The sequence below is a fragment of the Periplaneta americana genome, chromosome 5 (assembly GCF_040183065.1).
Source record: "Periplaneta americana isolate PAMFEO1 chromosome 5, P.americana_PAMFEO1_priV1, whole genome shotgun sequence".
Classification (NCBI taxonomy): domain Eukaryota; kingdom Metazoa; phylum Arthropoda; class Insecta; order Blattodea; family Blattidae; genus Periplaneta; species Periplaneta americana.
In genome coordinates, this window is record NC_091121.1 from 59,225,877 (window position 1) to 59,253,713 (window position 27,837).

General features: G+C 37.4%; 2 protein-coding genes across 7 annotated transcripts in view; one reads left to right on the forward strand and one right to left on the reverse strand.

The window, feature by feature from the left end:
* Window positions 1-26,175, forward strand: LOC138699686 (focadhesin). Of its 4 annotated transcripts, none has more exons than XM_069825746.1 (17): window positions 1-78; window positions 2,261-2,320; window positions 2,420-2,485; window positions 3,541-3,695; window positions 7,763-7,966; window positions 9,503-9,680; window positions 9,751-10,033; window positions 13,310-14,258; window positions 14,337-14,477; window positions 16,412-16,557; window positions 16,684-17,132; window positions 18,655-18,781; window positions 18,849-18,982; window positions 21,543-21,748; window positions 21,824-21,965; window positions 25,707-25,883; window positions 25,968-26,175. In XM_069825746.1, exons 2-17 carry the CDS (start codon window positions 2,267-2,269, stop codon window positions 26,124-26,126), a joined length of 3,570 nt encoding a protein of 1,189 aa, XP_069681847.1. In that variant the 5' UTR covers window positions 1-78; window positions 2,261-2,266; the 3' UTR covers window positions 26,127-26,175. The 4 variants fall into 4 exon arrangements, with proteins under 4 accessions (XP_069681847.1, XP_069681846.1, XP_069681845.1 ...); XM_069825745.1 differs by having other exon boundaries at window positions 55-319; XM_069825744.1 differs by having other exon boundaries at window positions 55-314.
* LOC138699687 (protein C1orf43 homolog) overlaps window positions 25,880-27,837 on the reverse strand; it is a 6,683-nt gene continuing 4,725 nt past the window's right edge. For all 3 annotated transcript variants that reach the window (XM_069825751.1, XM_069825750.1, XM_069825749.1), the window contains exon 5: window positions 25,880-27,711. In XM_069825751.1, coding sequence (XP_069681852.1) covers window positions 27,525-27,711 — 187 coding nt within the window. In that variant the 3' untranslated portion in view covers window positions 25,880-27,524. The remainder of the gene's footprint in view (window positions 27,712-27,837) is intronic.

A 27,837-nucleotide genomic window follows, 5' to 3' on the forward strand; every position in this document is an offset into this window, starting at 1 on the left:
GCTATGACAACTAAAAGAAAATCATATGGCATGGTTTTGTTTGAATCCATCATGGTGGGATATCTATAATTAATCCATGTATGTACTCCACGTGTTCAGTACAGGCGAAAAGGAAATGAGGATATCAAGCAAGACGTAAAAGCGGTACAGATTAATTTGTTGCGTTAAAGCCGTAATATAATATTAATTTGGTTTGCAGCACCATTCTTGAAGTGTCATGCCTAATGACTGTTCTTATGAACTGTGCTACATTTCTACGAATTTGATGCAAAACTTACTTTTATTTGCGTAAATTGTTCCCTGTGAGCATACTGGTAAGGTATTTGTAAGACAATTGTGCATAGCTTAGTGTAATGGACGCACGAGGAAGTACAGTAAAACTGTAATTAATTGAGTACTTTATTGTCTGTTTTGTACTTCCTTGAAGTAAAACTACTTTTCATGCTGAAGTAGGCCTATAAACTTTTGGTAAATGATTTGAGGAAACCTCCATACGATGATCATAAATGATAGCGAAGCTGCGACGTTTCGTATACTGTATATCAACTAACCTAACCTAGAGTAACCTTTCCATTGCAATATGACTGCATGCAATTTGCTGCAATCACTAAAATTGACTACGCCATGTACTATTTGAAAACTACAAATATGTAGTTATGTCACGTTTGATTTAATGGTATTTATTAGTTTAACAAGAGTAAGTTCTGTTGCCTTCTTTAGAATAGTCATAGCATTTTTAAACATCTAATATAGGCCTACAGACTTGTGAGATTTTTCTGTTTCCATTGAAATTAATCTAACTACTTTTTAGTGATAATTATTATGATGAAAAGTCGTAAGTCTAAACAAAATGAAACTCTGAAATAATCTTGTGTACTGTATCGGTACTTGAAGAAAAAAAAGTAATATCTTTTAATACTTTACAGTATAAAACATTTTATATATCTTGATTACACATTTTTAACACTTTGTATCACGCTCAGTAACTAAAATATCAGATCTGAATTCTGCTCGATCTCTCTGTTATGATTGCTTACATTCCCTTATGATCTATGGTGTAATATTCTGAGAAAACTCAACCAACAGTAAATTAATTTCCATTGGTACGTGCAACAGGTGAATAGTAATAGGTTATTCTGTGAAAATTATTGGGTGTCAGAAAGTAAAACTTCGTGCTTAGTACTTAGGTACTTTATATTAACATAACATGTGAGAGATCCAGGACGAATTACTAGGGAAATGATCCGTTTCCTTAACATTGCATCCTGGACCTCTCTAATGTTAAATTGGTAAGAAGTAGAGGAATGGGTTACAACAGTGCGTTAGAATATACAGGTATCAAACTATTTTTATCTTGAAAGTATTTGTGGCTGCTAACTAAAACCACGTGTTCATCAATATATACGTATCATAGAAGCCAGTGAAGCAAGAAACAATTGTACCTCCTTCAGTGTAGATTTTTTTCTGGAGGATTATCATGTCAACATCCACCCAGAATTATAATAGGCCTACTAGTGGCGTTGTTGAAGCTTTGAAGCTGAGGTGTAGGCCTGTAATAGGTATGAAATGAAAGGAGAAGTGAATGCCACTTTCACCACATAAGCTAATGAAACCGTTCTCCTTCTAACTTGCAAATTCCTAATCACAAATTACAAATACCACCACCACCACCACCACCACCACCACTACTACTACTACTACTACTACTACTACTACTACTACTACTACTACTACTACTACTACTACTACTAAATGCACATCAAGGGAAGTATTATTACTAGGCCTACTACTACTAGCAAATCCGAGTGATTATGTCGCATCCTGATTTCCCCCACTCTTTTCTGCTGACCCCTCTATAAAGGCTTGTGGCTGGCCAATCTTGTCTTTTTCCTGAAAACATTTACTGTTCGAAATTGGACGTTTATGTAAGATTATAGAACTGTCTAAAATAATTTAAAGACGAGGGCTCCCATTAGGTTGTGTCACGTGATTTCCCCCATTTCAATGACCCTGCAACATAACTACTTACTTGGATAGACAGTACTACTACTACTACCACCACCACCACTACCACTACCACTACCACTACTGCTAATGTTGTTCGTAATAAGTCTACTTTCATTTTAACAATGAAATTGAATTCTCCTGAACAGTAGAGAAAGGCACAGCATTTACATTTCAAATTTTTACAAACTTTTTTTCGTATGTAATTTAAAGTTTTGCAAAGTAACATTTTTATTGTAACTTTTTTTTACAACAGATAAATATGGAAGAAATAGAATATAAGTTGAAGAAGAAGAACGCCATTTTAACAGCGAATGTAAGTGTCTGCAAATTATACTAGGCCTACATTATATTCTCTGCAATGTGAACAGAATATGAAGATTAACTAAAAAAAATCTTTCATTTTACTTTGCAGGCTATTTCCAAGCTCGTTGACACTATACAGAGTAAAGGAACTCCTCACTCAGGAAAGATAAATGACGTAAGAAATTTAAAATTATTGTAGTGTATCTGAAATTACTACTGGTATTATGACACATTATCAAATATCAATAAGAAATTCCACTTGATGTATTGTCTCTTACAAATCATCTGTGGACTATTATCAGTTAATGTACATATTCACACCAAATAATGTACCAAGGTACCCTAATTGGCAAATGTTTGTTAAGTGATTATATTAACTAAAGAAGGGATATCATTTATCTTTATAAGCCTTTTTGTGATGCGCACAGTAGCCTATCTGTTAGACAGTTATTTTAATTCGTGTAGTTTCTTTCTGTTAAAGAATTATATGCTAGAATTCAACATTTCTTACATTCACCCCAGAAGTCTCATATCCCTTCTTGTTTGCAGTATAAAATTAAATATAGAATCTTTCTGTTTCTAAATAATGTTTATTTGCTATATATGTATTATAGTGTTTTATTTGGGCCTCTTTGTGATGATAGAATGAAGAAGAACATTAGAGTGAATGTGAAGCAAATGCCATTTCATATTATTTTTCTGTTGTAAGGATTGTAAATAAACCGTATATAGATGTAGAATTACTTCGGTGTAACAAAATTATTGCTTAATCTTTAAATGAAATGTCAGTAAGTTCTCAAAAAATAATTGTAAGTTTACAATGGAACAACAAAGCTGCGGATTTCAGTTCTGTTCTTAGTTGTTTGAAGTCAAAAATGTTCTATTTAGAAGTACCTACATGAAAACAGTTCATTTGCGACTCTTTTAGCAGTTTTCTACTGAAGTAACTACTGCTGAATTTACTGTTTTGTAATTTTATACATTTATCAGTAATATATTATTTCGCATAGTTTAAAAAGCCTACAGATTTTTAGAACACGAATACAGGCTTTTTAGAAATTTGTAAATTCTTCGAGTGAATTGATGTTTATTTTTATGCTCATTCATAATATTACAATTGCTGTTTCACAAACCAATGGTGCACAAATGACAGCATATACAGAAACGAGGTCTTTGATGTCACCTTACAATAATGCTTGTATTACCTATAGATATTCATTTATTCTGCAGCTGCCTGAGTTGGAGCTACTGAAGGAGAAATGTAAGGATGCCGACCCTGTAATCAGCATCTCTGCTTGCCAGGGACTCGTAACTCTGGTGGAAGTGGGGACGTTGGAAGTAATTCCCACATTGCTGAGTTTCATAGCTACTGTTCCCACACTGAGGTATAAAATCCAGAATTTAGGTTATTTCAGTAGGATTAATTAAAGGGAATGGCTTGCTTTCGGTGGATTTAAACCTACAAATCTCATGGAGCATATTTGATGTAAGTATAGGATCAGATACATGTTTTGTGTGTATCCAGTACCTACCCACTTCACTTGCGAGATTTGGGTTGATACATGTTTTATTAATTCGGTTATTTAACAATGCTGTATCACCTACGAGGTTATCTTGCAGTAGAATTAGAGACAACAAGCTGATATTTGGCAAGATGAGTCTGAAGACTTGTCATGGAATTAACTGATATTCGCCTTACATTTGGGAAAAAAACCCAACGAGATAATTTGTCCAAGCTGGATTCGAATCCACACTACAGCACACCCTTGGAATGTGAGTCCTATTGAGCTATACTGGTGACAGGTATATTTCAAGAAATAATGACAAAGAATATATGTTGTCGATGGGTTCACATCTATAGGAATTAATACTAAAATATACATTTTGGTTTTAGATCTTCAAGAGCGTTTTTCGCGAAAGTTTTTCAGCAACATTAGTCTTATGGTTTTGTAACATTGTTTTTTTAGTATCCTGATATAGATTATGCAGAGCTTTGTTATCGTATTAACTTTCACATATTGTCAGGTGGTCCTTGTTAATAATTTCCTTTTTTGGGTGTATACAGCTCAGTCCAAAATATCTGTTTTGTATAATTCGGCAAGACCCTTGGTATGTATTTATAACATTATTTCATTTTGTGGATTATATAAAAACTAAATTCAACTTTTGTGGAGTCTGCATAGTTATCTGACTGTTGCTACCACTACTCCTCCCCCCTTCCTTTCTATAGATTTTCCTGTCATAATTCTCGCCCTATGAACTCTTTTTCTCTAAAGATTTACCTGTTGGTTCTTCTGAGATGTTTGGATGCTGTTAAACATACAAAATTCCAGTCGGGGCAAGTTACCTGGTTGAGGTTTTTTCCGGGGTTTTCCCTCAACCAGAGCCATCTTCAGTTACAAGCCAGAGCATGGGTAGGTTTGGCAACACTGAGAGGAGGCGGGTGGAGGCGAAATAAAGGCATGACGTTTGACGTTTTAGTGCTTTGATTTCGTTGTACATGTATATTTTCGACATTAATTGATATAAAACTAAGTGCATATGATTAAGATTCAGTGTATTGATGTACATAATTTATTACGGAATCCGAAATGGTATTTTGAGTTTCAGAATACCGCGAAAGCACTTGCATACAGTCACTTATAACTTTAAAAAAATTAAAAGCATACGTGTTTTTTATTGATGGTACAAGGCAAAATAAATAAATACTTAGAGAAATGTTACTTGTACCAAAAATAAACAAAATAAGGACGTACTTTCGCAGTACCCTATTCCAATCAATTAACCATTATGTGGGTAGTAAATTGACAATGTTTTGCCGCTTTATGTTGTTTCATCTCTGACGTGAAAGGTGTAGGATATCATATACATTTTAATTTCATATGATTATCTGTCGTGCTTTTCAATAAATATTTCAGATGCCCAAGAAGCCAGTTTTAGTTTGAACCTGGCCAGTCACCATAACAATACTGTTATCCTAAATTATTTGTTATAAACTTTTTAAAATACGGAATAAGTTTAAATAAATATAACTACAGAAAGCTGCAAATAAAATAAAAATATAAACAGAGGAAACTATTGACATATTATAATAAAGTATGAGGATGTAAATACAGTTAGGTCAAGTAGCCTATAAAGATCTATGAAAAAATGAAGAAACATACCCTCAACACAATATGTAACAAAACACATCATTATCTATTAAGTATGTGCCAATTAGCGTAAACTCAGTGAACTTTAAATCCTGTAAATACGAAGTGAAAAGAAACATATTTATAACTAATTTATTGCGAAAGAAATAATATTAATAAACAAACCTTGAAAACCAACAAATTGAGTGTATGCACCTACAAATTATAAGTAGTTCTGACATATAGCAGGCATTCCGAATCTTCAATAAAACAGTAACATTTATGGGATCACAAGACAGCTGTTTACAATGAACTTGAAAATCAACGGCGTAGCTTTATTGATATAGCAGGCGAGACCTAACAATTTGGCTACAATTCTGATACACCACAAACCACAAGTAAGACTATAAAAATGTAGTTTATACAGTATTTAATATTTAGAAGAATTGTCAATCACTTTATCTTTAATAATAACCGTAAAAATTGCTAACGACTGCAGCCATATTTTCATTTATTGTCTTGTTTTTATCGCCAACACGCACTTAGTTTATAATACATCAACAATTAATGTTTGGTACGACCGCAAACATAATTCCATCGACATACACTTATATATTGTAACATTAATTACATTGAAAATTGGCATTAGCACAAACACATGTTCTGGAAAGTAGGCCTCCGGTTGACAGTTAATTACAGTGTTGCCGACGTATGGCTCCGGCTTGTAACTGAAGAAGGCTCTGCCTCAACCCAATATGAGCAAATGCTGGGTAACTATTGGTGCTGAACCCCGAACTCATTTCACCAGCATTATCACCTTCATATCATTCAGACGCTAAATAACCTGAGATGTTGATACAGCGTCGTAAAATAACCCAATAAAAAAAATAAACATACAATGTTGCTGAAATCAAAAGATAAAAATTACAGAGAGCATTTCATGTTATTGTGCTCAAATATACAACAGTTCAGAAATATATTTTACAAAGGTGTAAGTCGCACGTATGTTCCAGAAGAAGATAGTGATTAACATTTTGTCATTATTAGCACCAACTAATGATGTTCCCATAAGGAGGAAATGAATAGTGGGCACAGGGGCTGGATGGAGCTAATAAGTCCTAGGATATTTTTTCTATGGTAATAGACATTATTTGTTGCTATGTTGTTGCTGCTGCCATCATCATCATCCATATCTAATGGTTACACCATGCTCTACTTATGGGTATACCAAAGTATTACTACAGAGTTTCCAATCTTGAGAACCTGCAACATGCACCGGCTATTTCCTGGTCTTCAGTCAACTGCAACAGGACCTGCTTTCATTGTGAAATGTGCAGACTACTTTTCAATTTTACGATTAAAAGTACAAAATTAAATGTCATCAGTGGCGAAGTTAAGGTGTAAATACTGGGTAAGCTTAAAAAATTTGCACATTTCCTGTGACTGTCACCTCAATGAAGAAGAATGGTCCAATGACGGAATGCTGTACTGAATTGCGCCAGGCTTGTTTCCACGTTAAACATTAGTATGCAAGTGCATGAACATGAAACTGTTTTTAAACCATTGTTGCATAAACTTGGACAGTTTCTGTATCATGTCGGAGCAAATTACAACAATATCGTCATCTGATTTTAAATGGTGAGATCCCTCTAAGCGGAACACTGTGCATTGCAGATTGCCAAGAGCCAGGTACCATGTGGTAAGTGCAGTTTCAGTCTCATGACCTAAGAACCGGGAATCATGGATGGAGTTTCTAGGAGATACGGAGTGTTCGAGATTGGCAGCTCTGTAGTTAAAGAGAAATTAAAATATGGTTAGCATGCATCATTTGTTAATACACAGTATTTAAAGTACCGGTAGAAGGTTCCTTATCTGTGGGAGAGACCAACTGTTGTTAACACTTATTTGTGCATGAAAACAAAGGGTTTGTTAATTTTTAATGCAGTTATTTAAGTTGAACTTATCATAACTTAACATTAAGCTAAAGGTTAAGATGTACCTGAAATTTTCAGGGGTGACAGGGGAATCTGAGCATTGGGGATGGGAAAGGGATTTCCTCTTGAGCCATATCCCTCAGTTATTACTGGTTCCAAATTTTCAGCAGGTAGTTCACGAATGTACAAAGTACTGGTATACTGGTTAGCTGAAGATAGGGACATTTCTTGTCATTATTTGGCTCAAAGCTACAAATTTACAGGGGTCCGAAAGTATAAGGTTCATATACCACATAATGTAACATATGAAATAACTGCCAGCCTTCATTAATCACAATAGAAAAGTGTCTCTCTGATCATCTCGGAATATTGTTTCGTGTGTTTCAGAAACTACACCGGAGTGATTCCTTCTATCGGGGCTCTACTGGTCATTGACCTGAAGGTGCGGAGCTGTGAAGGCAGGTCTTATGAATGTCCTTTCAGCCTGTACACCCCACAGCATCCTTTGGTCACTGTGCTGAGACAGAACAAGGATGCGTGGATTGCTGTTCTCAGTGCCATGCACTTCATGTGCCATCACAATGAAGAAATGTACGTGAAAATCCTGATATAATTTAGCATGTCTGGAATAGAGTTTTCTGTATAAATGATTTTTAGAGTTGTTCATGTTATATACCATTTAATTTCTTGGGAAATACAGGATTTTTACTAGAATAATAACAGTACTTACCACCGGTGTAGCTCAGTCGGCTAAGGTGCTTGCCTGCTGATCTGTAGTTGTGCTCGGGCACAGGTTCGATCCCCGTTTGGGCTGATTACCTGGTTGGGTTTTTTCCGAGGTTTTCCCAACCTTAAGGCGAATGTCAGGTAATCTATGGTGAATCCTCGGCCTTATCTCGCCAAATACCATCTTGCTATCACCAATTCCATCGACGCTAAATGACCTAGTAGTTGATACAGCGTCGTTAAATAACCAAGTAAAAAAAAAATAACAGTACCAGTACTTTATTTGAGTATTGCAAGACAGAATTTAAAAAGTGATGCGGAGTTGATAATTATATTTTCATATGTTTTACATGTTTCGCAAGAATTCATTTCCTTCCTCTTCTTTTTATGGCTAGATTGTTGGAAATATTTCAGTTTCCATCTAGTTTCTCAGTAGCATTCTGTGATGTTGGTTGAGAATAATTCACGTTTTGGGGGAGGTGATCAGCATCCGGAGTGCAGTTGTCTTTGTATAACACAGGTCTGAGCCCAGGATCCCTTTTTTTTTTTTTTTAAGTGTTTTCGGAGACATTCAAGTCCAATGACTTGCGTCACTTGCCCAAGCATCCCCATCTATTGGGCGATGCACCAAAGCTTGTAGTTCTTTCAGCCAACATGAAAGCATTGTTCTTGGTGCACCATAGGAGGCGAATTACTTAACACTGTATGATGATGATTGTTAATGGAGCAGTGGTCGAATGCTCGTAGGGAAGAGGGATACCCCTCGAAAACCTACCATCACACACATAGTTTTTGTCTACCACAAATTCCAGTTGGACCTGCCAGAATTTGAACTGGTTAACAGGATCAAAAGTCAATGCTCTAGCTGTTCAGCTAATGAATCATCTTTGTTTTGTACAGTTTTTATACCTGGTTGTAGGTTATATGTATTGTCGTTTTTTAGCCTTTATGATATTGCAAATTATATTACAATTTATAGTTGATTTTCTTCAACTATTACGAGTATTCAGAAAACATACATAAGTAAAATCATTTACTGTGCATCCCCCTATTACCAGACGTGATTTGGAATATTTATCTTCTTGCTAAGGAGACAGGAATATTGGAGTGGTTTGATTGATCAGTTCAATACAATAAGTCAAGAAGCTGCAATGCATGTGAAGCTGACAACAACATATAGGTCCAAGATAAGTCTTGTTTATAAGGTCAGAGGAGATGTCATCATTTTTCAAAATTATGATAACTATGTCTAGTTCAGTAAGAATGAAGTTTATCATCTATATACAATGGTAAAAATGATATAAAATTACATTTATGCTCTTATGTTAATGAATTGACCATAGTATTGTGCATGCAAAACAGTTTCATACTAATTTTTAAAACGATTTGTTTCTTGACCAGTGTTGCTCAGAATTGTTTGGAGCTCCTGCGACCCGTATTCCTGTACTCATTGTGTGACCCATCTACAACCACTTGCCTGTCCATGGCATGCCGCCAGCAGATGTGGGAGCTACTGCTGAAGGCATCATTTCGCCTTGGCACAAGGGATCTCTTGCTGGATATTCTATCCTGGCTGCAGGTGTGTATTATGACTGCAGTAATTTGTGACTGTGTGCATGCAATGGGAACTGAGAGGTCTCTTGTTGCAGGTAGAAACGGAGGTGGAGCTGCTGGGTGCAAGCCAGATGCTGCTTATGCTGGGGGACTTGGCTTTGCAGCATTCTGATGTTGTGCTATGTTCTGCGCTGGCTCCTCTGTTAGCAGCACTTGTTCACCGTCTGACTCGTCGTGGACATGATCCCCGATCTTGCCTATCCACACTTACACGCCTTCTGGCCACCTGTCCCGAGGCAGGCAGCTGTGTGCTTACTTTACTCTCTGCTACAGTCACATCATGCCCTGTCATCTACCTGAAGGACCTCATTGCCTTCTGTGAGTGACTATTTCTGATCTTCGGTGTTGATTATTATAGTTTATTCCAAATTAATACTACACTTAGAAGCCACGGCATGGCTCAATTGGTTAAGGCGCTTGCATGCCGGTCTGAAGTTGCGCTCGGGCGCGGGTTCGATTCCCGCTTGGGCTGGTTACCTGAGTGATTTTTTTCTGAAGTTTTCCCCAACCATAAGGTGAGTGCCAGGTAATCTATGGCGAATCCTCGGCCTCATCTCACCAAATACCATCTCGCTATCACCAATCTCATCAACGCTAAAAACTTCGTAGTTGATACAGCATCATTAAATAACAAACTAAATAAAATTACTACATTTAGTACCAACAGAAGCATTTAATGTTCTTCCCTGTTACAATTCTATGGTTAAATTATTTCCATGTAGTAAATCCTTGGTTCCTCCAGAATCCCCTTTATTAAAAATTATAAATACTGCAATAAATTTTCCGCCATAATTGCTGTGATTGAGAAAATCAGCTGTTTGTACTGGATTCTTTGCTTATCGACTGCTAGATAGTGGCACATGTCAACAACAGATATGCTCAGAAAGGGTGATGAGGAAAATTTTCACTTGCCTCTTTAACAGTCATGACTTTACAGAGGAAATTGGGAGGAATAGAAAATAGCGTGAGGTTCTTTAATGGCAGAAGGAATTTCCAGCAAGCCTCTCCATGTCGCTAGATCTAACTACCTACAATACTTTCTTGCACATACAATATACACAGGGATGAATTTTAAAAATATATCATTTGATAGAGCTAAAAATTCTGAAGCTGACTGTAGAAGAGCGAAATTCGTATGTCAATTGGCTCATTTGTTATTGCTTTAAGACTAAAAAGAGATAAATATCTGGCCTCCAACACATACATGCTCTTAAGTTCCTCTCTGTAAACTGACATGGAAGGCTTAGCAAGTGGATTTTCACAACGATTTTTCCCCCATATGTTACATTTGAAATAAGGAATCTCATAAATTTCTACATCCAGAGAAGACTTACCCTTCGAGATATGAATTTTCAAAATAATCGGTTGACACTCATATTATCTCCATTGCCATCGTGAAGAAAATGTTCAAGACCCCAAATGTTCGTGCATTGTCCTCAAAATCAGCTTATGAAAACTCACCTCTTCAAGTTGTTTCAAAAAGTAGGTATACTTTTCATCTGTCAGTGATCATAGCATTCTTTTTGTAGATTCGTGGACCAGTTACCGAAGTAGACAGGCTATAGAAAGAATAACTCCAGAAGAAGGTAAAACAGTGGAAGTGTTAACATTTCCACAGCACACAACTCCAATTGTTTAGTCTCTTGATGTTTACGGCTTTAGGCCTTGGAAAAACTTCATTAGGAAGTTCTCTGATAGTGTTTTGTTACTTGGCACGAATATTATATTGCATCAGAGACATAATTTGATAAAACTGGAGTCCTTAACTCATAGTCAGTTTTCATCTCCTAGATATACGAATATGTTTAAATAACTTATGGCCGGCATAAATTCGGATACCTTGGCAACAAACTTGATAAATTCGTCACTCTTGTAGAATTTGGTTTTCACGTTGATGCTCAGAACTGCTCTGAAGCTGATTGTGAGAAACTTACTTTTCTGAAATGTCCGTGATGCGAAGTTCCACTATGTTTTCAGCATTTTTACAACGATTTCCACTACAGTGAGTAATTTCAGGTATGCTTAAATTTCCTTATCATTTCTTCATAGATTATTCTATAGTCAATTTCATGAATGTTATATATCTGTTATGCCATTTTCATAACTTATATTATCCAAGAAGATTTTGACAGTATGGTATACAGCTAGACGAGATTTATTGCCTGATATATCTAGCACATAGCACTGTTTCTATTAACTGTTATAGCTCCGGATTTAAGAATTTGAAAAAATCATATCTCGAAAACCAAGCCCTTTCCGGATGTAGAAATTTATAGGTAGATTTCTCATTTCAAGTGGAACATAAGGAGGAAAAATCGTTGTGAAAATGCATTGTCACTTGGTGAACCTTCCTTGTGAGATAGATTTAGTTTCTTTTCAAGTTCAGACATGGACTGCTTTCTGTTGTGTGCATTGAACAATAATACTCACTGTAATAATATCTCTTGAAGAGATCGCAAGTGACTTTGGTATTTCATCTATTATACGCAACAGGGAAGTTCTGCTCTCATAGGCGAGGAGTATGGAACGATTTTCACTTAGTGTAATAAGAAATGTTGCAAAAACGTATGAAATATATGGTTGATACTGTAAACATCAACATGTTGGCCTCTTTTTCAATTAATTGTAACGAAGAGTATTAATAACATGCCTCTTAAGAGCATTACAAAACTTTATAAAATAAAGCAGTTTAATTGAATTTCACTTTTAAAATAAATATTGGCATGCTAGGAACGAGGAGAGTTTATAATTCTAAAATTCAGTTCGTATTTTAAAAGTTTTGAGTTATAATTATTATACCACAGTTTAGTACATACAGTCACGAAGCTCAATATGTAGGGAATATGCATCCAATGACAGTTGAACTTTAGTTGCTAGCCACTAGGATCACTACTATCGCACAGTCTATTTTTCCTAGTACTCTCAGTTGCTAACCGCTTGGAGCATTGTATCACGAGAAATGCAAAAAATCACCTCAAGCTTCGTGACTGTATGTACTAGACTGTGATTATACTTTGTACACTTTTTTGTAATATACAATTTTTATTTTCAGTATTTTAATATGATATTCTTAAGCCTGATTAATGAAATGTGTTACTAGTCAGTGATGTATGCAATGAAGGGAGAAAGGAACTGGGCACCCTACACAATTTTTTCCTGGTTTAGTTGCCTCATGAGTGATGCTCTATTGGTGTCACTTATGAGGTTCCAACCTGTTTCTGGAAATTATTAGGTTGCAGTTTTCACATTCGCTTCTGTACAACTACTTTTACTGTTAGGCATATATTGCCATAGACCATAATGATAGAATATAGAACCTCCAGACGTGTAGATAGGTATAAGCTAAAGGATTAAATTATCATCATTATCATCATCAATTTCTCGATGGAATAGACAAGTTGGCCTGTTCCATCTTTAGGAATTTGAAGCATAGGTTGGTCCTTCCAATGCATCTTAAATTAGGCCCAATTTTAATAGAGAAGAAGAAGAAGAAAATAATCTTCATTTTCAATATGAAAACTGAATTATATATGTATAAATATGCTTATGTTGTATTATTGCCATTTACGACTAACAGAGACGCATTTACTGCAGGTGTATCACTGATAGATTCAAGACTGTGTAATGTGGTAGCCGCACACATGCTGGTGTGTGCACTACTTCAGTGGCTCATGTATCCATCCTACATGACGGGTGAGGCTCTGCAGGAAGCTAGTGGTGTGCTTGCACGCATCTCAGACACCTCATCCTGGTCATCCCAAACTAGTCGGCTGTGTGCTAATAAGCTGTTGAGTCGCTTGCGCTGCACAGATAATCTCGTGGGTTCTGCAGTAGAAATGTGTCGTCTGGCCGAAAGCTGGCAGAGTAACCCGGCCGTGGCACGTGAGTGGTTGAACCGCGTGGGGCGCGACTCCCCAGAACACATGCAGCTTTTCATGTCCGCTGTGTTCGTGCATGGTTTTGATGACCCAGAGGTGGTGCAGAAAAGCTTGACTTTGCTGCTGTGCAACAGTGAGTTGGCTGCAGTGGCCGTACCCCTGATTCTACGTAGATTGGCTGAGGAGAAGCAACCGACGTTGCAACTGGAACTGCTCCGTGGCCTAATGTCCACTGCTGCGCACAAGGAGAATGTAAATCTGGTGCTGCACACATTGGAGTCATTGCGGAATGTGACAGGCCTGCGTGTAGTGCTGGTAGACTTGTATGTGCGTCTCTGGAGATCAGAGTGCCGTTGTTACCCATACTTGCAGAGATTGCTGCTTGAAAACCCTACTGATGTGCGGGACTGGAAGTTAGATGTGGCACGCGCACATGCAGTGAAGGAAATCTGTGAGACCCAGCCTGAACAACACGGCGCCGAGTTGGTGAAGCTGCTGTCTCAGATTCTGAATCAGTGTGGGGGTGTGGAGGGCAGTGCAGCATCGGCTCTGGCCCTTCAAGGCATCATGGCCCTTTGCAATGCAGAGATCGTCAATGCAGCCACTACATGGCGTGCCCTGGCACCAAAGCTGTCGAGAGACAAGCGCTCTGTCGTCATAATAAGGTAGGTTCTCTTAGTGGAGCTTTGTGATCTGTACACTAAACGACTGCACTGACTAAGACTTCCTCTTTGACGTTGCAGTTTGTGCGATTTCTTTGGCTGCATCTTGAATATGCAGTGTTCAGGACAAGAATATGACAAACTGGTTGCTGAAGTCATAACGAAATTGTGGAGTTATGTCTCGATGAGCAAGGAGCAGGAAGTTGTTTCTGCTGCATTCAGGTAAGCCAGATACATTGCGATCGACGGGTTTAACCTAGAACATCTTGTGAGTATAATGTATTAAGAACTGCAATCTTTATATACCATACCATATATATCGGATTACAAGAAAACTTAATTTATCTGTTTCGAATTGACGAAAAAACTAGTTTTTCATATTGCATGATCTAAAACTAAGTAGGATTACGAGAGCAAGGCATGGTAATTTTCATTATCTGGAAATACTTTAGATGGTATATTGGAATATATAATGTAATTAATATCATACAAAACTTTTTCACAATTCAAGTAGCGAGAATGCATACTGGTACCATTCTTGTTACACGAGTTAATATCCCAGCTTAAGATATATAGATTAAGTGTGAAGCAACCTTACACTTCCTGGTGCTCTTTTTCAACATATAATTTCATTACACATTGTCCACTACATGACGGTTGTATTAATAGTCAGTTATGGATTACTGGGAATTTATTTAATTTTCATTATCTGTTACATGATGTAGTTTCTCAGAATAGTCAGTCATGCTTATCATTTTGGAATGTGTAGTGTAGGAGAATATGTTTGGCAACTTCTGATTCTTTGTTACACTTTTACAGAATGTGTTTGAAAGATTAGAATGATGGATATACTGTAGTTTGTTGTGACCAGATTGGTAACCAGTTCTCCCACGTTTCACGAGGATTTGTATGTTTTCCTTCATTTATTTAAAATGTGTTACATAAAAAATTTTCTGTGAACTGGCCAGATAATAAAAATTCTTACCAAATAGGTAAGAACTTGCGAAAATAAGTAGGCCTACGGTATCCAATATGTGATGATGTAATATGCAACAATATTCTGGCAGAGAACTAAAGAAAGGCCTGTCATTACGGTTGAGCAGTCCAGTTGTAATTAAGCCTAATATGAATAGAATCAGAGAATGTCATAGGTTTGTGATTTGTGACGACATATTAGTAATGATAAATTGACTGACTAATGACGAGCAAAAAGTGATGATTGTATAATACACGTTACTGCTTACGTAATATATACTAGTTAGGGTATAGCACACAAAACACAGCTGTCAACTGATTCCTGCATAATGCCAATTCTGTCACTATGAGCTGTGTTTCATACCGTAGAATCTTAACAGAATACTTGAATGACATTGACATTCCGAACATTTAAAATACGTACTGTTGCCACTTAAATGCTTCATACAGAATTTATGGATAATGGATGCCATTTTTCAACGTCTATGTCTCAATTATATTAAAATACTAGGGCATTCGATAAGTAATGGCAACAATGCTGTAAATCAGTGCTCCTAGCGGTGACCATTGAAATCTTGTACTACGTAATAGCGCAGTGATTGTTTCATAAATTTGCAATATTGAAGTCGCGAAGTAACCATATTTTGTAAATACAGTAACTGATTCTGATTTGTAGTAAACAATACAGCCCTAAAGATACGAACAAAGGTGCTTCATAAAAACCCAAGCTGCAAGAGAAAAACATGGAACTCTGTGCTTTAGGGCATTACAAGAAGCCTGTGGGAGAGAAGTCCTATCATACTGGACTATTGCAAGTTGGGTGGAAGCGAGGCATTCGCTTTCAACAAGAGTTGACATCCGAAGAGCTTTAGATTGATCAGTGAGAGAGATATCCAGAAATCCTGCTGCATGTGCAGTCCGCCGTCTTCCAAGAATTTGAAAACGTATTGTTGACATGGCAGGAGACTATATTTTAAGTATGTAATGTCAAAAGTAACTTACATAACTATGTTGCCATTACTTTTCGAATGCCCTAGTAAATGGTTGTCATTTCTGATATTGACAGATATTTCTTGAACCATACTTCCTAATCATCAATTCTGCTAACACTATGGATGTCCCGTTATATTGCAAAGGGCTGTCAGTATGTAACATGTCTTAATGTACTGTTCTCTTTGTAGAGCTCTTGCAAAGGCAGACCTGGAGAAGCTAAGTTTGAAGACACTACCAGAGTGCTATCGACAGAGACTACAACTCCCTGCAGCCTATGCCAAGACGCCAGTGGATGCTGCACGCAGACCTGAAGATGTTTTGACATATATTCCATGTGAGTGATGAGTTGTTATGGGGTTGCAAGACAGAGTAATTGTCACAGAGCAGAGCATTGTATATTACAATTCTTAATTTAAGACCTACACTAAACCAGATATTAGAATAGATTAACTGTATACAGGCGAGTGTTGGATCCAGGTGCTGCAGGGTGTGCCAACTGAAATGCTGGATGCAGCAGGCGACACGCTGGGAGAATGGCTGAGTGTTGAGTTGACACTATATCTGAGCAGCATATACCGGACCGCAGCAGCACGGGGCGAGCCAGGCAGTTACTCTTACCTGCATCACCGGAGCATCTGCCGAGGGCTTGTTGAGTACTTGCACAGGGCCTCCCAGGGCACACTTGAACCCCCAAAAGTTCCAGTTATTAGGCAGTGCCTGAGAATACTGGGCCGAACTTTTCCCAGACCTCTTCCGCCACACAACTGGTCTTTCTTGCAAGAATTCCTGCAAGAAGCTACACTCACCAAGCACTGCCTCTCCATCCTAGCCAAACAAGCATCGACATCTCCCTCATCACGGAAGATCATGGAAAACTTCCTGGGCACACTGCAGTCCAGCACAGAGAACGTAAGTGATGCAGTGTGCAGAATGCAAATTAATCATAAAATTGGACCAGTCACAATGAAGAACAGCAACAGGCAACATAGCACACTCTAAACACTTGCATCATAAACTTGACGGCAGTAAGCAAAAAATGAGAATGTAATCCTTAATGCACGAGAAGGAGAAAGCATATTGTTAAGCAATAGTTCACTAAGCAGAGCTTTCTTAGTCATAGGAATAAGCTGTACCTTGATCATCTATTAATAGTGCCATCTTTCATGTTCATTGGAACTTGAACCCAAGAAAAGTTAACACTGACCTAACGATTTGGGATTCGAGCCATAAACTACTGAATCATGTCATGTTAAAACTTAGACTATTAAAAGACTGGTTTATTTTCAGTTGCAAGAACTCGACTATAAATCAATGACTTCCATTGACTCATCTCAACTTAAATGATATCAATTTTCACATTATGCATCACTTACACTTGTGAGCATCAATGAATATAAAAGGCTATGAACCAGTAAGATTTTGAATCATCATGTTCCAGCTCTTTTTTTACCAGTAACCTCCACAATCATTATTGTTGCCATTTTTAAAAGGTATAATAAATATTCTGCTATGTTGTCTGAGGTTTCAGGTTGAAACTCAACTGATGATGATGTATTTTTAAGAGCATGGCTTCTTTCAAAAGGGAAGTAGAGCCTTGGAGGGATGTGTTAGATATATTTACAGCATGCAAAGAAGCCAGTCTCTAAAAAAGAGGGATTCGGGGATTTTAGTTTTGGGGAATAGGACTTAATCAAAGTGGCCAACTCTCAGACATAGGAATTGCTATGGACGTAGAATATTACTGTCCAAGCAAATGTTTCCAATTTTAAATATTGACATTAATTAAATTTTCATTATACTTAATAAGACGTGAAAAAAAATAAAGAAAGATAAAATGTAATCAAGATCTAACAGCTTAAAAATATGGACATTGTCAATTTATGCATAATTATAAGAAAAGTTGTGACATAATTCAGTCACACTTTCAATATTTTTGTCGAATAGGGAGAGGAAGGACAGAAGGATCGGCATGGATTAACTTTGAGTGCATATTAGCCTAGTGAATATGCCTTCTGGCACTCCTACACTCAGGTAAAATATATTGTTCATTTTTCCCTCCATGACAGAATTCATTTTCACTCATTCATCATTCTCATGAATTCTTCCTCACAGATGGCGTATTTTCAAATGGAGTTCTTCAGCTGACTAGCTGAATTCAGGAATGTTTTCACCAACCAACTCTGGATGTGTTAGTAACCAACCAGCTGACACTTTTTAGTACTCTTTTATGAGCTCATTGGTTTTTTCTTTATGTCCATGCAATAAACTTAATTGTAAAGTGGTTATAATGGTTAAATTCTGTAGGACCAAAAATTAATCTTTATGTACGTTAATCATAGAAGCCTATAATTACATTACATTATTGTGATTGGTCTCATTTCTAATATAGCCACAAACTTGTATTATTTACATTGTGAATGCAATATTTCAGCTGGAGACAGCGAAGCATCTGTTTGAGAACTTGTCTGATCTGTGCAGAGGAATCCCTCCAAATAGTCTGAAGCCGTTCTTAGAAGCATCATTTAATCTGGCTATTGAAACATCGGAAAATGAGGAAGGTGGGTATCATTGCAGTCTAAGTTAATATCACTGTGCACAGTAGAGCATTGTTGGGCTGTTTTACAGGTGGAGCCTTGCTGACAGAGCTGTTCTTTCGAGTGAAAGCAACATTGAAGTGTGACGATATTCACGATGCCAACCGCACAATGCTGTCAATCCTAATGGAAGGATTGTTGGACAGGTTTCCTGCAGAGCATAAGGTCAGTATGGCAAGCTGAACCATATTCTACTAGATTTTCAAAGCGTGAGAAGCAAAAAGGGGGTGCAGAGAATGTGTTGGGTGAGGTTTTTTCGAGGTTTTTCCCTCACTCCTATGGATGAATATCAGGTAACTTTATCAGGCGATTGGAATCCCACTCATCTTCGCGACTTTCTTTCCTCCCCCCATCATCCTTTCCGCATCATCCCGTTTTTTGTTTTTCAGATCACTCTACAAGCAGCCTCCCAAAGCTACTGGCTCTCTCGACCAGCCTCCGTGGAATGTAGTTAAGCAACGTTGGATGGCTTCTCCAATGAGCACCCGAGGTGAACCTACTCGGGGGAGGAGTTTTGCCTCGGACCGACAGGGGGGCCTTGGGGGAAGTTGCTGAAGCAGGAATGGTATATGGATTTCTGTCGGCTGTAGGGACCGGTCGTTAAGGGAGTCATGTGGTTAGGTCAGTGCGCGTAGGGGATCTGTGGCATGCAACTCATTCCATATCGAGGGTTAGTGCAATAGATCTCAACAGGTCGCAATGCTGGGCCATCCGTGCCCCCCTCAGTTAAATTCCACTTCATTCCAATGTTAGTAGATACTGTACTAGCAGTAGAGTGACCATATTGTTTTAAGCCAAAAAGAGGACAGGTGATAAGGTCAGTTCGACTTATAAAATTATCCATATTTATAGGCCGTGGAGGTTCACAGGGTAATAGGAGGTTAAGGCTCCCATCTTTGCAGATAACACTTTTTTTATATATCTGTACAGAAAGACGTTTCTGGTACTAATCTAACCCAGGTTGTAGTAGCATTTCTTTTTTTCAGGTGTGCAATGCAAGTGAATTGAATTCATATGGTCACTTTGATTGGATGAATGCACTTGTGCTTCTGCTTTATTTATGCAATATTTTAAAATTTGTTTCAGGTTTTCATTGCTAAAGTTTGAAAAACAATACCATTATAGCTAAGCAGTGTATATTTTCCAGTTATCTTATTTCTAATCTCTTCAGTAATGACTACACCTAAAATCGGAGTCAAAACTTTTGGGGTGACATACTATCACTTGTTTTCATCATGTTTTAACACTTTTCTGAAAAAAAGTTAGTGTTATTCTTGGCAGCCATACAACTTTTCCTGTGGCTGTGTTGGTTTTTATTTATTTTTGTAATTTGCATGACGTTTGTAAAATAAATATAAAAACAAATTAAAAAATAAAAATGAAAGCTAGAGAATGTAGAGAGCTAGAACAGTTATGAGACTGGGTTTCCTTGCTTTCTTTTTTCTGGAAAAAACAATCATCCAGAGTAGAAAGCCTAACATTCTTCATTCAGGTCACTGATTGTTAAGGGAAACCTAAAATTTTGGTCAGGGGAAGGCTGAGATTTTATGAAATTGAAGTGGATACCCTGATTAGAAATAAACACTCCACTCACAGGATCATTTTGAATCCTTCACTTTCTTGTGCTGTAAGATAAAGAATTGAGATACATTCAAATTAAAAAAGATACGTAGCATTCTTCCAGCATAATCTTTATCTGTGATGCGACAGCCCATGGAGGACTAAAGCTGACCAGCTGATTGCTGGCCTTATATCGATCATCCAACCAGTACGAGAGTAACGTGTGGTTAGCACCACGATTCTGCCAGCTGTTATAGCTGGCTTTTGCTACTCATTGTAGCTTCCCAAATTCATCACAATACTGGATGGGCATACAGTCCCATACACTGGTCGAAATGTCATGAGAAAATGTCTTCCCTCGTTAGAATTTGAATCAGTGCTCATTCCATACCACTAGTCTCATATGACCATGTGGCTGAATACTGGTAGTGGATGCTACCGATCTAGAAATTATTACTGGGTTATTAGCAAATACAACGATTTGTAACTGACTGTATTCTATTGTATTTTTCGCTCTTTATCAGTTTGTCTTATGGTGAATTTTAATGCCAGAATAAATAGGAGTGGAGCTGGTCCATCACCATGCTTTAACCTTTTACCAATAATATGTAAAAGTGTCAGTTAACTCATTTTGAATTTTAACTTCATTAACAGTTTCCTTCATACTAATCTAATTTAGATGGAATGCCGTGTTTTTGTTGCTTAGTAGCATTTTTACTGAGTTATTACTTCTGGGATTATTCAGGTTTTGAGTGTTGTTTTCTTACCATATTTCTTCTGTAAGGCTTTTTATATTAATTGCAGCAAGATCCGTAATGCAGTGATTTTTAGGAACAGATATACCATACAACAGAAGAAAGAACTGTACAGTCCACACCTGTGGACGATTAGCGCATCTGGCCACAAAACCAGGTACCCCGGGTTCAATTCCCGGTCAGGACAAGTTACCTGGTTGAGGTTTTTTCCGGGGTTTTTCCTCAACCCATTTCGAGCAAATTCTGGGTAACTATCAGTGTTGGACCCCAGACTCATTTCACAGGCATTATCACCTTCATCTCATTTAGATGCTAAATAACCTAAGATGTTGATAAAGCGTCGTAACATAACCTACTAAAATTGACTTCACAATGATTTAATGAACTGTTTTGACGCTATTATATCACAGATGTTTGATGCATATGCTGACTGTGTTACTGAGCTTTCGTCAAAGTACCTGGAACGGATGAGCTCCCCCTCAGTGTGGTGGGAGGTGACACCTGATAAGCTACGGCAAGCACTTGGCATCCGTAGTGCACTGGCTCGCAAGGCTGACACAGAAATACCCTTGGTATGGCTTAATGAGTGTATTGACGCAACTCTAAACCTGACAGGGTGAGTGAGAATAAAACAACAGTATTGCAAGTTCGCAGGTTGATCAGAATGACTGAGTTTCTCAGTTGCTTGCAGGGAGCACACCAGCGTGCTGTACATTATTGTCGAGGTACTGAGTTGTGTGCGCAAGCACGACTCCAACTGCCGCTGGACAATGGAACTATTGGGCCAGATTGAGAATGTACTTAACAGACCAGGAGACACAGATAATCAGCAGGTGAGAACAATATGGGAATTTAACTGGGTTTATTTCACTAAGGCACAAGGTGATAAAGAAATGTTTGTCATCTTTTGAAGTAAGCAGGTTGTTCATTAATTCATTATATACTTATCAGTCTTGTCGTATTTATAATTATTGCAAATTTAATAAAATAAGAAAACTAATATTACTTACAATAAACGTATTAATTATACGTTAATTCATTTTGTGATTTATTGTAATTGTCAGGATTATTGTGTCAGTTTATATTCCAGTAAAATAATCGTAACAGTTGATGATTCCGGCCATTTTTCATCAGAAAGTCTCATATTTATAGTATACTGATGGCTCTAAAATAGGATAAAAAGTTCTTGTCTTTGATGTGCAGTATGTAGTTTGGTGTTATTCTGAAGAAAATTCGCACCTCTGAAGAGAAGACCAGTCATTTTGCTTCAAATTGTCTTCTTTAATCGTAATGTTGCATAGTAACTATTACAATGCCACACTCCATGAATTTGAGGAGAAATAACTCCATGTGCATTCCAAAACAGTGACCAGAACTCAACGGGTCACGAGAACTACTTGAACATCTTTGTTTTTGTCAATGTTGGATGTTTCCATTCCATGGATAACCTTTTGGTTTCAGGCATATAATGGTACATTGTTTCCTTAATTCAACTGTTCAAAATGTATTAGAGAACTTAAAAAAAGCCTGATTTGTATCCAGTGGTCAAACATTTATGCATCCACCATGCACACATTTTTCTGTAAAGAATAATGTGATAGCTGGTTACGAATAAAATGCCTAATCTAGTGGCATTGTCTCTTATCGTTCGTTGTCTGTCAGCCAGAATGATTTCTTCAGTCCTTGCTGTGTTCATACCAATGTTACAGTAGCTGGTCTGTCACTGCAGTGCTCATCACTAATGCCTGCCCTTCCTCTGGAAAACTTGCCTATCATTTTCTTGTTGCACACTTCTGATATTTCACCATATGTGTACACATCTATCACGTGACTGTAAATTTCGATAGAAACAAAATGTTTCGGTCCTACTCAGGACCATACTTTAAGTTGCTTCGCAATTAAACTAAGATTGTAGACAAGCAACTACCATACGCCCATAAATAATATGCTCATACTTTCAGTATGCAATAAGTCATGAACAGCGTATGCACACAGGAAAACTGTAACTACACCTAAGCAGGCACAAAATTATTTTGAGCCACTGGCATAGCTCAGTCGGCTAAGGCGCTTACCTGCTGATCCGGAGTTGCGCTCAGGTGCGGGTTCGATCCCCACTTGGGCTGATTACCTGGTTGGAGTTTCCCGAGGTTTTCCCCAACTGTAAGGCGAATGTCAGGTAATCTATGGCAAATCCTCGGTCTCATCTCTTCAAATATCATCTTGCTATCACCAATCTCATCAATGTTAAACAATCTAATAGTTGATACAGCTTCAGTAAATAATCAAGTAAGAAAAAATTATTTCGAAGGGAACCTTAGTTTTTTCGGTTCTACCTTTCACCTCCTCACATGCCTCAGCAGAGGTGAACGATCATCCAACCAGAATGGAGATATGTCGTTGGCACGATGATCCCCCCATGATGATGGTTTCCATAACCAGATTTCGCTACCTATCCTAGTTCCCTAAATTCATCATGATGCTGGGTGGGCACCAGTTCCATACACTGAATGAAATTTCATGAGAACATTTCTTCCTCCCTGAAGACTCAAACCAGTCCTAGGCATGATGCCTTAGACAATGCTATGGCGCAGAACATGAGTTCTCACAAATATTGGATTCAGAATACTGAAAAAATATCTTAGGAAGTTCTGGAGCACAGCCATGAGAGAAACAAAGTACCTGATTGCAGGCCCATCATCTGACAGGTCGACCACACTCTTTATTAAACGGAAAGAACATAAATATGGTGCCAACTACGAAGAATGTGGTCTAACGAAGGAGTAGGTTTTGCATGCACTGTAATATATCACATAAATTTTGATTCTCACCTTTTCATAAATGATGCTCTAAATGTCCCTCTTCTTGATGTGTGCCTCGTACATCTGGAAAAGATTTTTTGTGGTATATATTGAATTTTCCCGCGAATGGTTTTTTTTAAGGTCTTTTGAAGTGCGAAAATTGAGTTGTATATTAATTTATCTCAACCGTAGAAATTATGGTTTTAATCTGTCGAACATAGTGCCCACACTCCTTCACTAATAATTAATCTGTCATTAAAGACTTCTTGCACTTAACTGAATAATCGATTTCCTCTATGTACAGTTGCCGACCCCAACCTTAGTTTGAAAAAAAAAATGCATATACTGCTTTGCATCTTCACTTAACACTTGCACAAAAGAATTCACGATTTGTTGCATTTATTCATAACATTAAAAGAATTGGCCCAATTATGCAATTTGGGTTTAAAGCACCATATAGCAATCTTTGTGTTAAATAGAATTTCGAGAGAGAGAGAGAGATAGAAAGACTTTTTTTTTCCCCTGAGAATTAACATATCCGAACAGTGTGAATCATGTCTCATCTGAATATATTCCTGGCTGAGAATCTAATCTAGTTCACTATCATAAATTTTTCTTGAAAACCATTCACAATACTGTACTCTCATAAGAGGGTCATGAACATACAAGGAATACAGTTTATATTTTATGCAATTTAAACTTCTGCAAGTTTTAGTGGTGATTTGCTAATACCTGTTTCCTCCAGTAGATGTCTAAGGGACTTTCTTGGTGAACATTTCAATGACACTACTGTATCATCTATCTTAACTCCCGTACCTACCCCAGAAAGATATGTCGAGATTTATTCTCACTTTGATCTAATATTGACCCTATACAGAAAATGAGTAGTTTGAACTTTTTCCATTGCTGGTGATGAATAAGATTTCGCGGCATTTCGAAGGTTGATTCTTTGAATCGACTGACCCATGATTGCCAGCAGAGTGTGAGGTAAATGTAGGCAAAGGATCACGAATTGCATAGGAGCTCCAAGAGTGAATAAATGGAACATAAAAGAAAAATAAAACAATAGATATATGAAGTCGGGTAACGCAGTATACTGTAAGTAAAAATGTGTATCAGCAGTGGAAGATTAATCTCCATTGTTCTGTTCACCAGCAATGGAAAAAGTACAAATTAATAATTTTCTAAATAGACTACTCACAGTTGCTAAACTGTACCTGCACTTGGCTACGCACTCCTGGAAACTTCGTTTTAAATATTCTTTGCACTTTTCATAACATACAGGTGTTAGATAAAAATATATTGTTGCATAAAACAAATTGCCATTGCTACTTCTTTGAATCCAAACCAAACAAAACTCTGCATAAGAAGAAAACAGAAAACGAGTCAGCCAGGCATAAAAATTACAAAGAAGCTAACCTGTTTGAGACTGGGTTTTCATGATATCTACGACTCTCACTGAGTTCATCAATGGTCACTCTTTAAGCAGACTATATAGAAGATTATATGTCTAATGACAAGCCATTGTAGTCTTCAAAGATAAAAGTAATCTGTAAGACTATTTTTAAAGTCATGCTGGAATAGTAAAAATAATAATTAATAAAATACTTTATAAAATCATGGTTTGCTTTAACGAATAATAGCATATTCAGAAATAAAATCCTAATTTCTTTTACAAAACATCTGTAACAAGATACCTATGTGGGTATAATTTGGAAAGGCTCTGTGGCAGTGAATGGTACTGTGATTAAGGAAACCTCTTTGCTTGTTGTGCAGGCCTTGATGTTCCTGTATGACATATTCGTGTTGACAGTCGTGGTGGTATCTGGACAGGACTGTTTCGCACCAAGCTTGGAAAGCATCACTGCATCCCGAGAGAACAGATTACAGCTGTTCCCACAGGCACTAGTCCGCCTCCTCATTAGGGAGCCTTGGAGAGCTGTTGCATCTCAGGTGAGACAAGTTTTTATTACACAGAATGTTTTACAACTGATATAAAAACGAAACTAGATGGTCCCCACATTGGGATAATTGCAGGTGATGGAGTGGCTGTACCACATGCAGAGCCTTCCTGCTGTGTCGCCACTGTATGCAGATGCATTTCGTCGCAGCTTAATGGCTCTACGACATGACAAGTACTTCAAGATATTGTCTGTGTGGATGCGATTCATCTCTTGCAAGTTCAAGTCTCAATAATTGTAATCCTTTGCTTACGAAAATGATTATATAACCTGAATAAGCACAATGTGAAACTCTTCTTCAACAATAGACTTCCTTTCAAAATGCACGTCACAATATTCTAATGACGTAAAAACCTACTATTGCCTATGTTTTTATAGAAGGTCTGGAAAGACACACCTCAGCAAAGGCGACATAAAATTATTGCAGAACATTTCTTTAAAACATCGTTTACCATACAGATTTACTGTTAATGAAATTGTAGAAACAGAATATTTTTTGTACAAAATCCCCCATCTCTCTCAACAGCCATATGTCACTTCGGAACAATGGTATGTATGCCTGCATAACAGAACTAGAAATGTGTCCTATTTAAATCACTTTGTCACAGCTAAGAAGTCGTCATGATCAAATTTTGTTCCATAATAGCAATCTTTCATTTTATCAGACAGGTCATACGCTGACTGTAAAATGAATGTGACAGCACTCTCCCACCTCAATTCTGCGGCCTTACACACAGGTTGCAGACTGGCATGCAGTCGGCTATTGTCATGTTGAGAACTGATTGAATATGACACAGTCGAAAATGAAGTTTCTTCTACATTCCCATATAAACCTCATAATGTATGGTGACTCCTATTTCCATGATATCCACAAGCAAAAGTTTTCTGAGTTACAGAAAATTGTGGCCATAATGTATCTTACCAAATAAGCAAATTTAAGTTTCTTTTCCTTGAAAAATTTATATGATGGAACATAGAAAGAAGATGTTTATTTTAAACTTGCAGAACAAGATCGAAGGATGATCACTTCGTAGCAGTTGCGAAATATTGAAATGTATTTCAAAATTGCAGGATCCAGAGTGCCATAAGGCTGTTGAAAGACAGGAAAAATTGAGGTTTGTTCCTCAAATATGAATCTTCAAATATTTCAAACAAAATTATAGAATAGAAAGAAAAAAAAAACATTGGTGCATTACTTTTGGAGTTCCCACGTAGTTTGGTGTTTTGGTCAGTCTGTGTACAAACACTGGAATAGTTCATTCGTACCCTATTTTTTGCTTGTTCAAAGAACTGCTGTTTTTCATGGACCCTGTCTTTGATACTATGGTACCGATATGGCCAAAGTACATGTTTGAGTTCTACATTTATCTTTATTACATTAAGTTTATTAAAAAAGGAAGACAGTATGTCCTTCCAAAATGACTGCAATTGCTATGAATCATGTTACAACAGCTATTTATTGGTAGTATATATGGCAACATGGTAACAGCCAAATTGGAAGACAGTCCTAACAAGAATTTTTGTAAACATACACAACCAAGTTTCATGGAATCCTCGCTGTTTCCTGGCCTTCTATAATGACATAGGCATTTGAGCCTAACTCTTCCCATTATATACAAAACTGTGGTGCGCGTCAGACAGACGTCTCATTACTCTCATCGACGGACACAGGCAGTGAGGTGGGGCGTGCATCCTTATCACTGACGCACAGGACCTCATCAGGACGCAACAGGTTGCGGTACTTGTCCTGCCCCCGCTTGAGAGGTGTGCGGCTGGGGCTTGACTTGCGGCTATTTGGGTATGACTTGAGCAGCTTTGCCCTGTAACAACATTGGTCCTGTTAAGCTGGGATTTGCATTATAAAATAAACGTTTGAATACTTAGCATATGCTTGAAAAACACGCTAGATATTTATACAAAATAACATTTTCTCACACTTGTAACAA

What these genes read in the sequence shown, in the direction of transcription:
- LOC138699686 (XM_069825746.1), top strand. Translation starts at nt 2,267, where the DNA reads ATGGAAGAAATAGAATATAAGTTGAAGAAGAAGAACGCCATTTTAACA. An exon ending in TGCAGTCCAGCACAGAGAAC is followed by an intron (nt 17,133 to 18,654) that starts GTAAGTGATGCA and finishes GCAATATTTCAG; the next exon opens with CTGGAGACAGCGAAGCATCT. An exon ending in GGAGAGCTGTTGCATCTCAG is followed by an intron (nt 25,884 to 25,967) that starts GTGAGACAAGTT and finishes GGATAATTGCAG; the next exon opens with GTGATGGAGTGGCTGTACCA.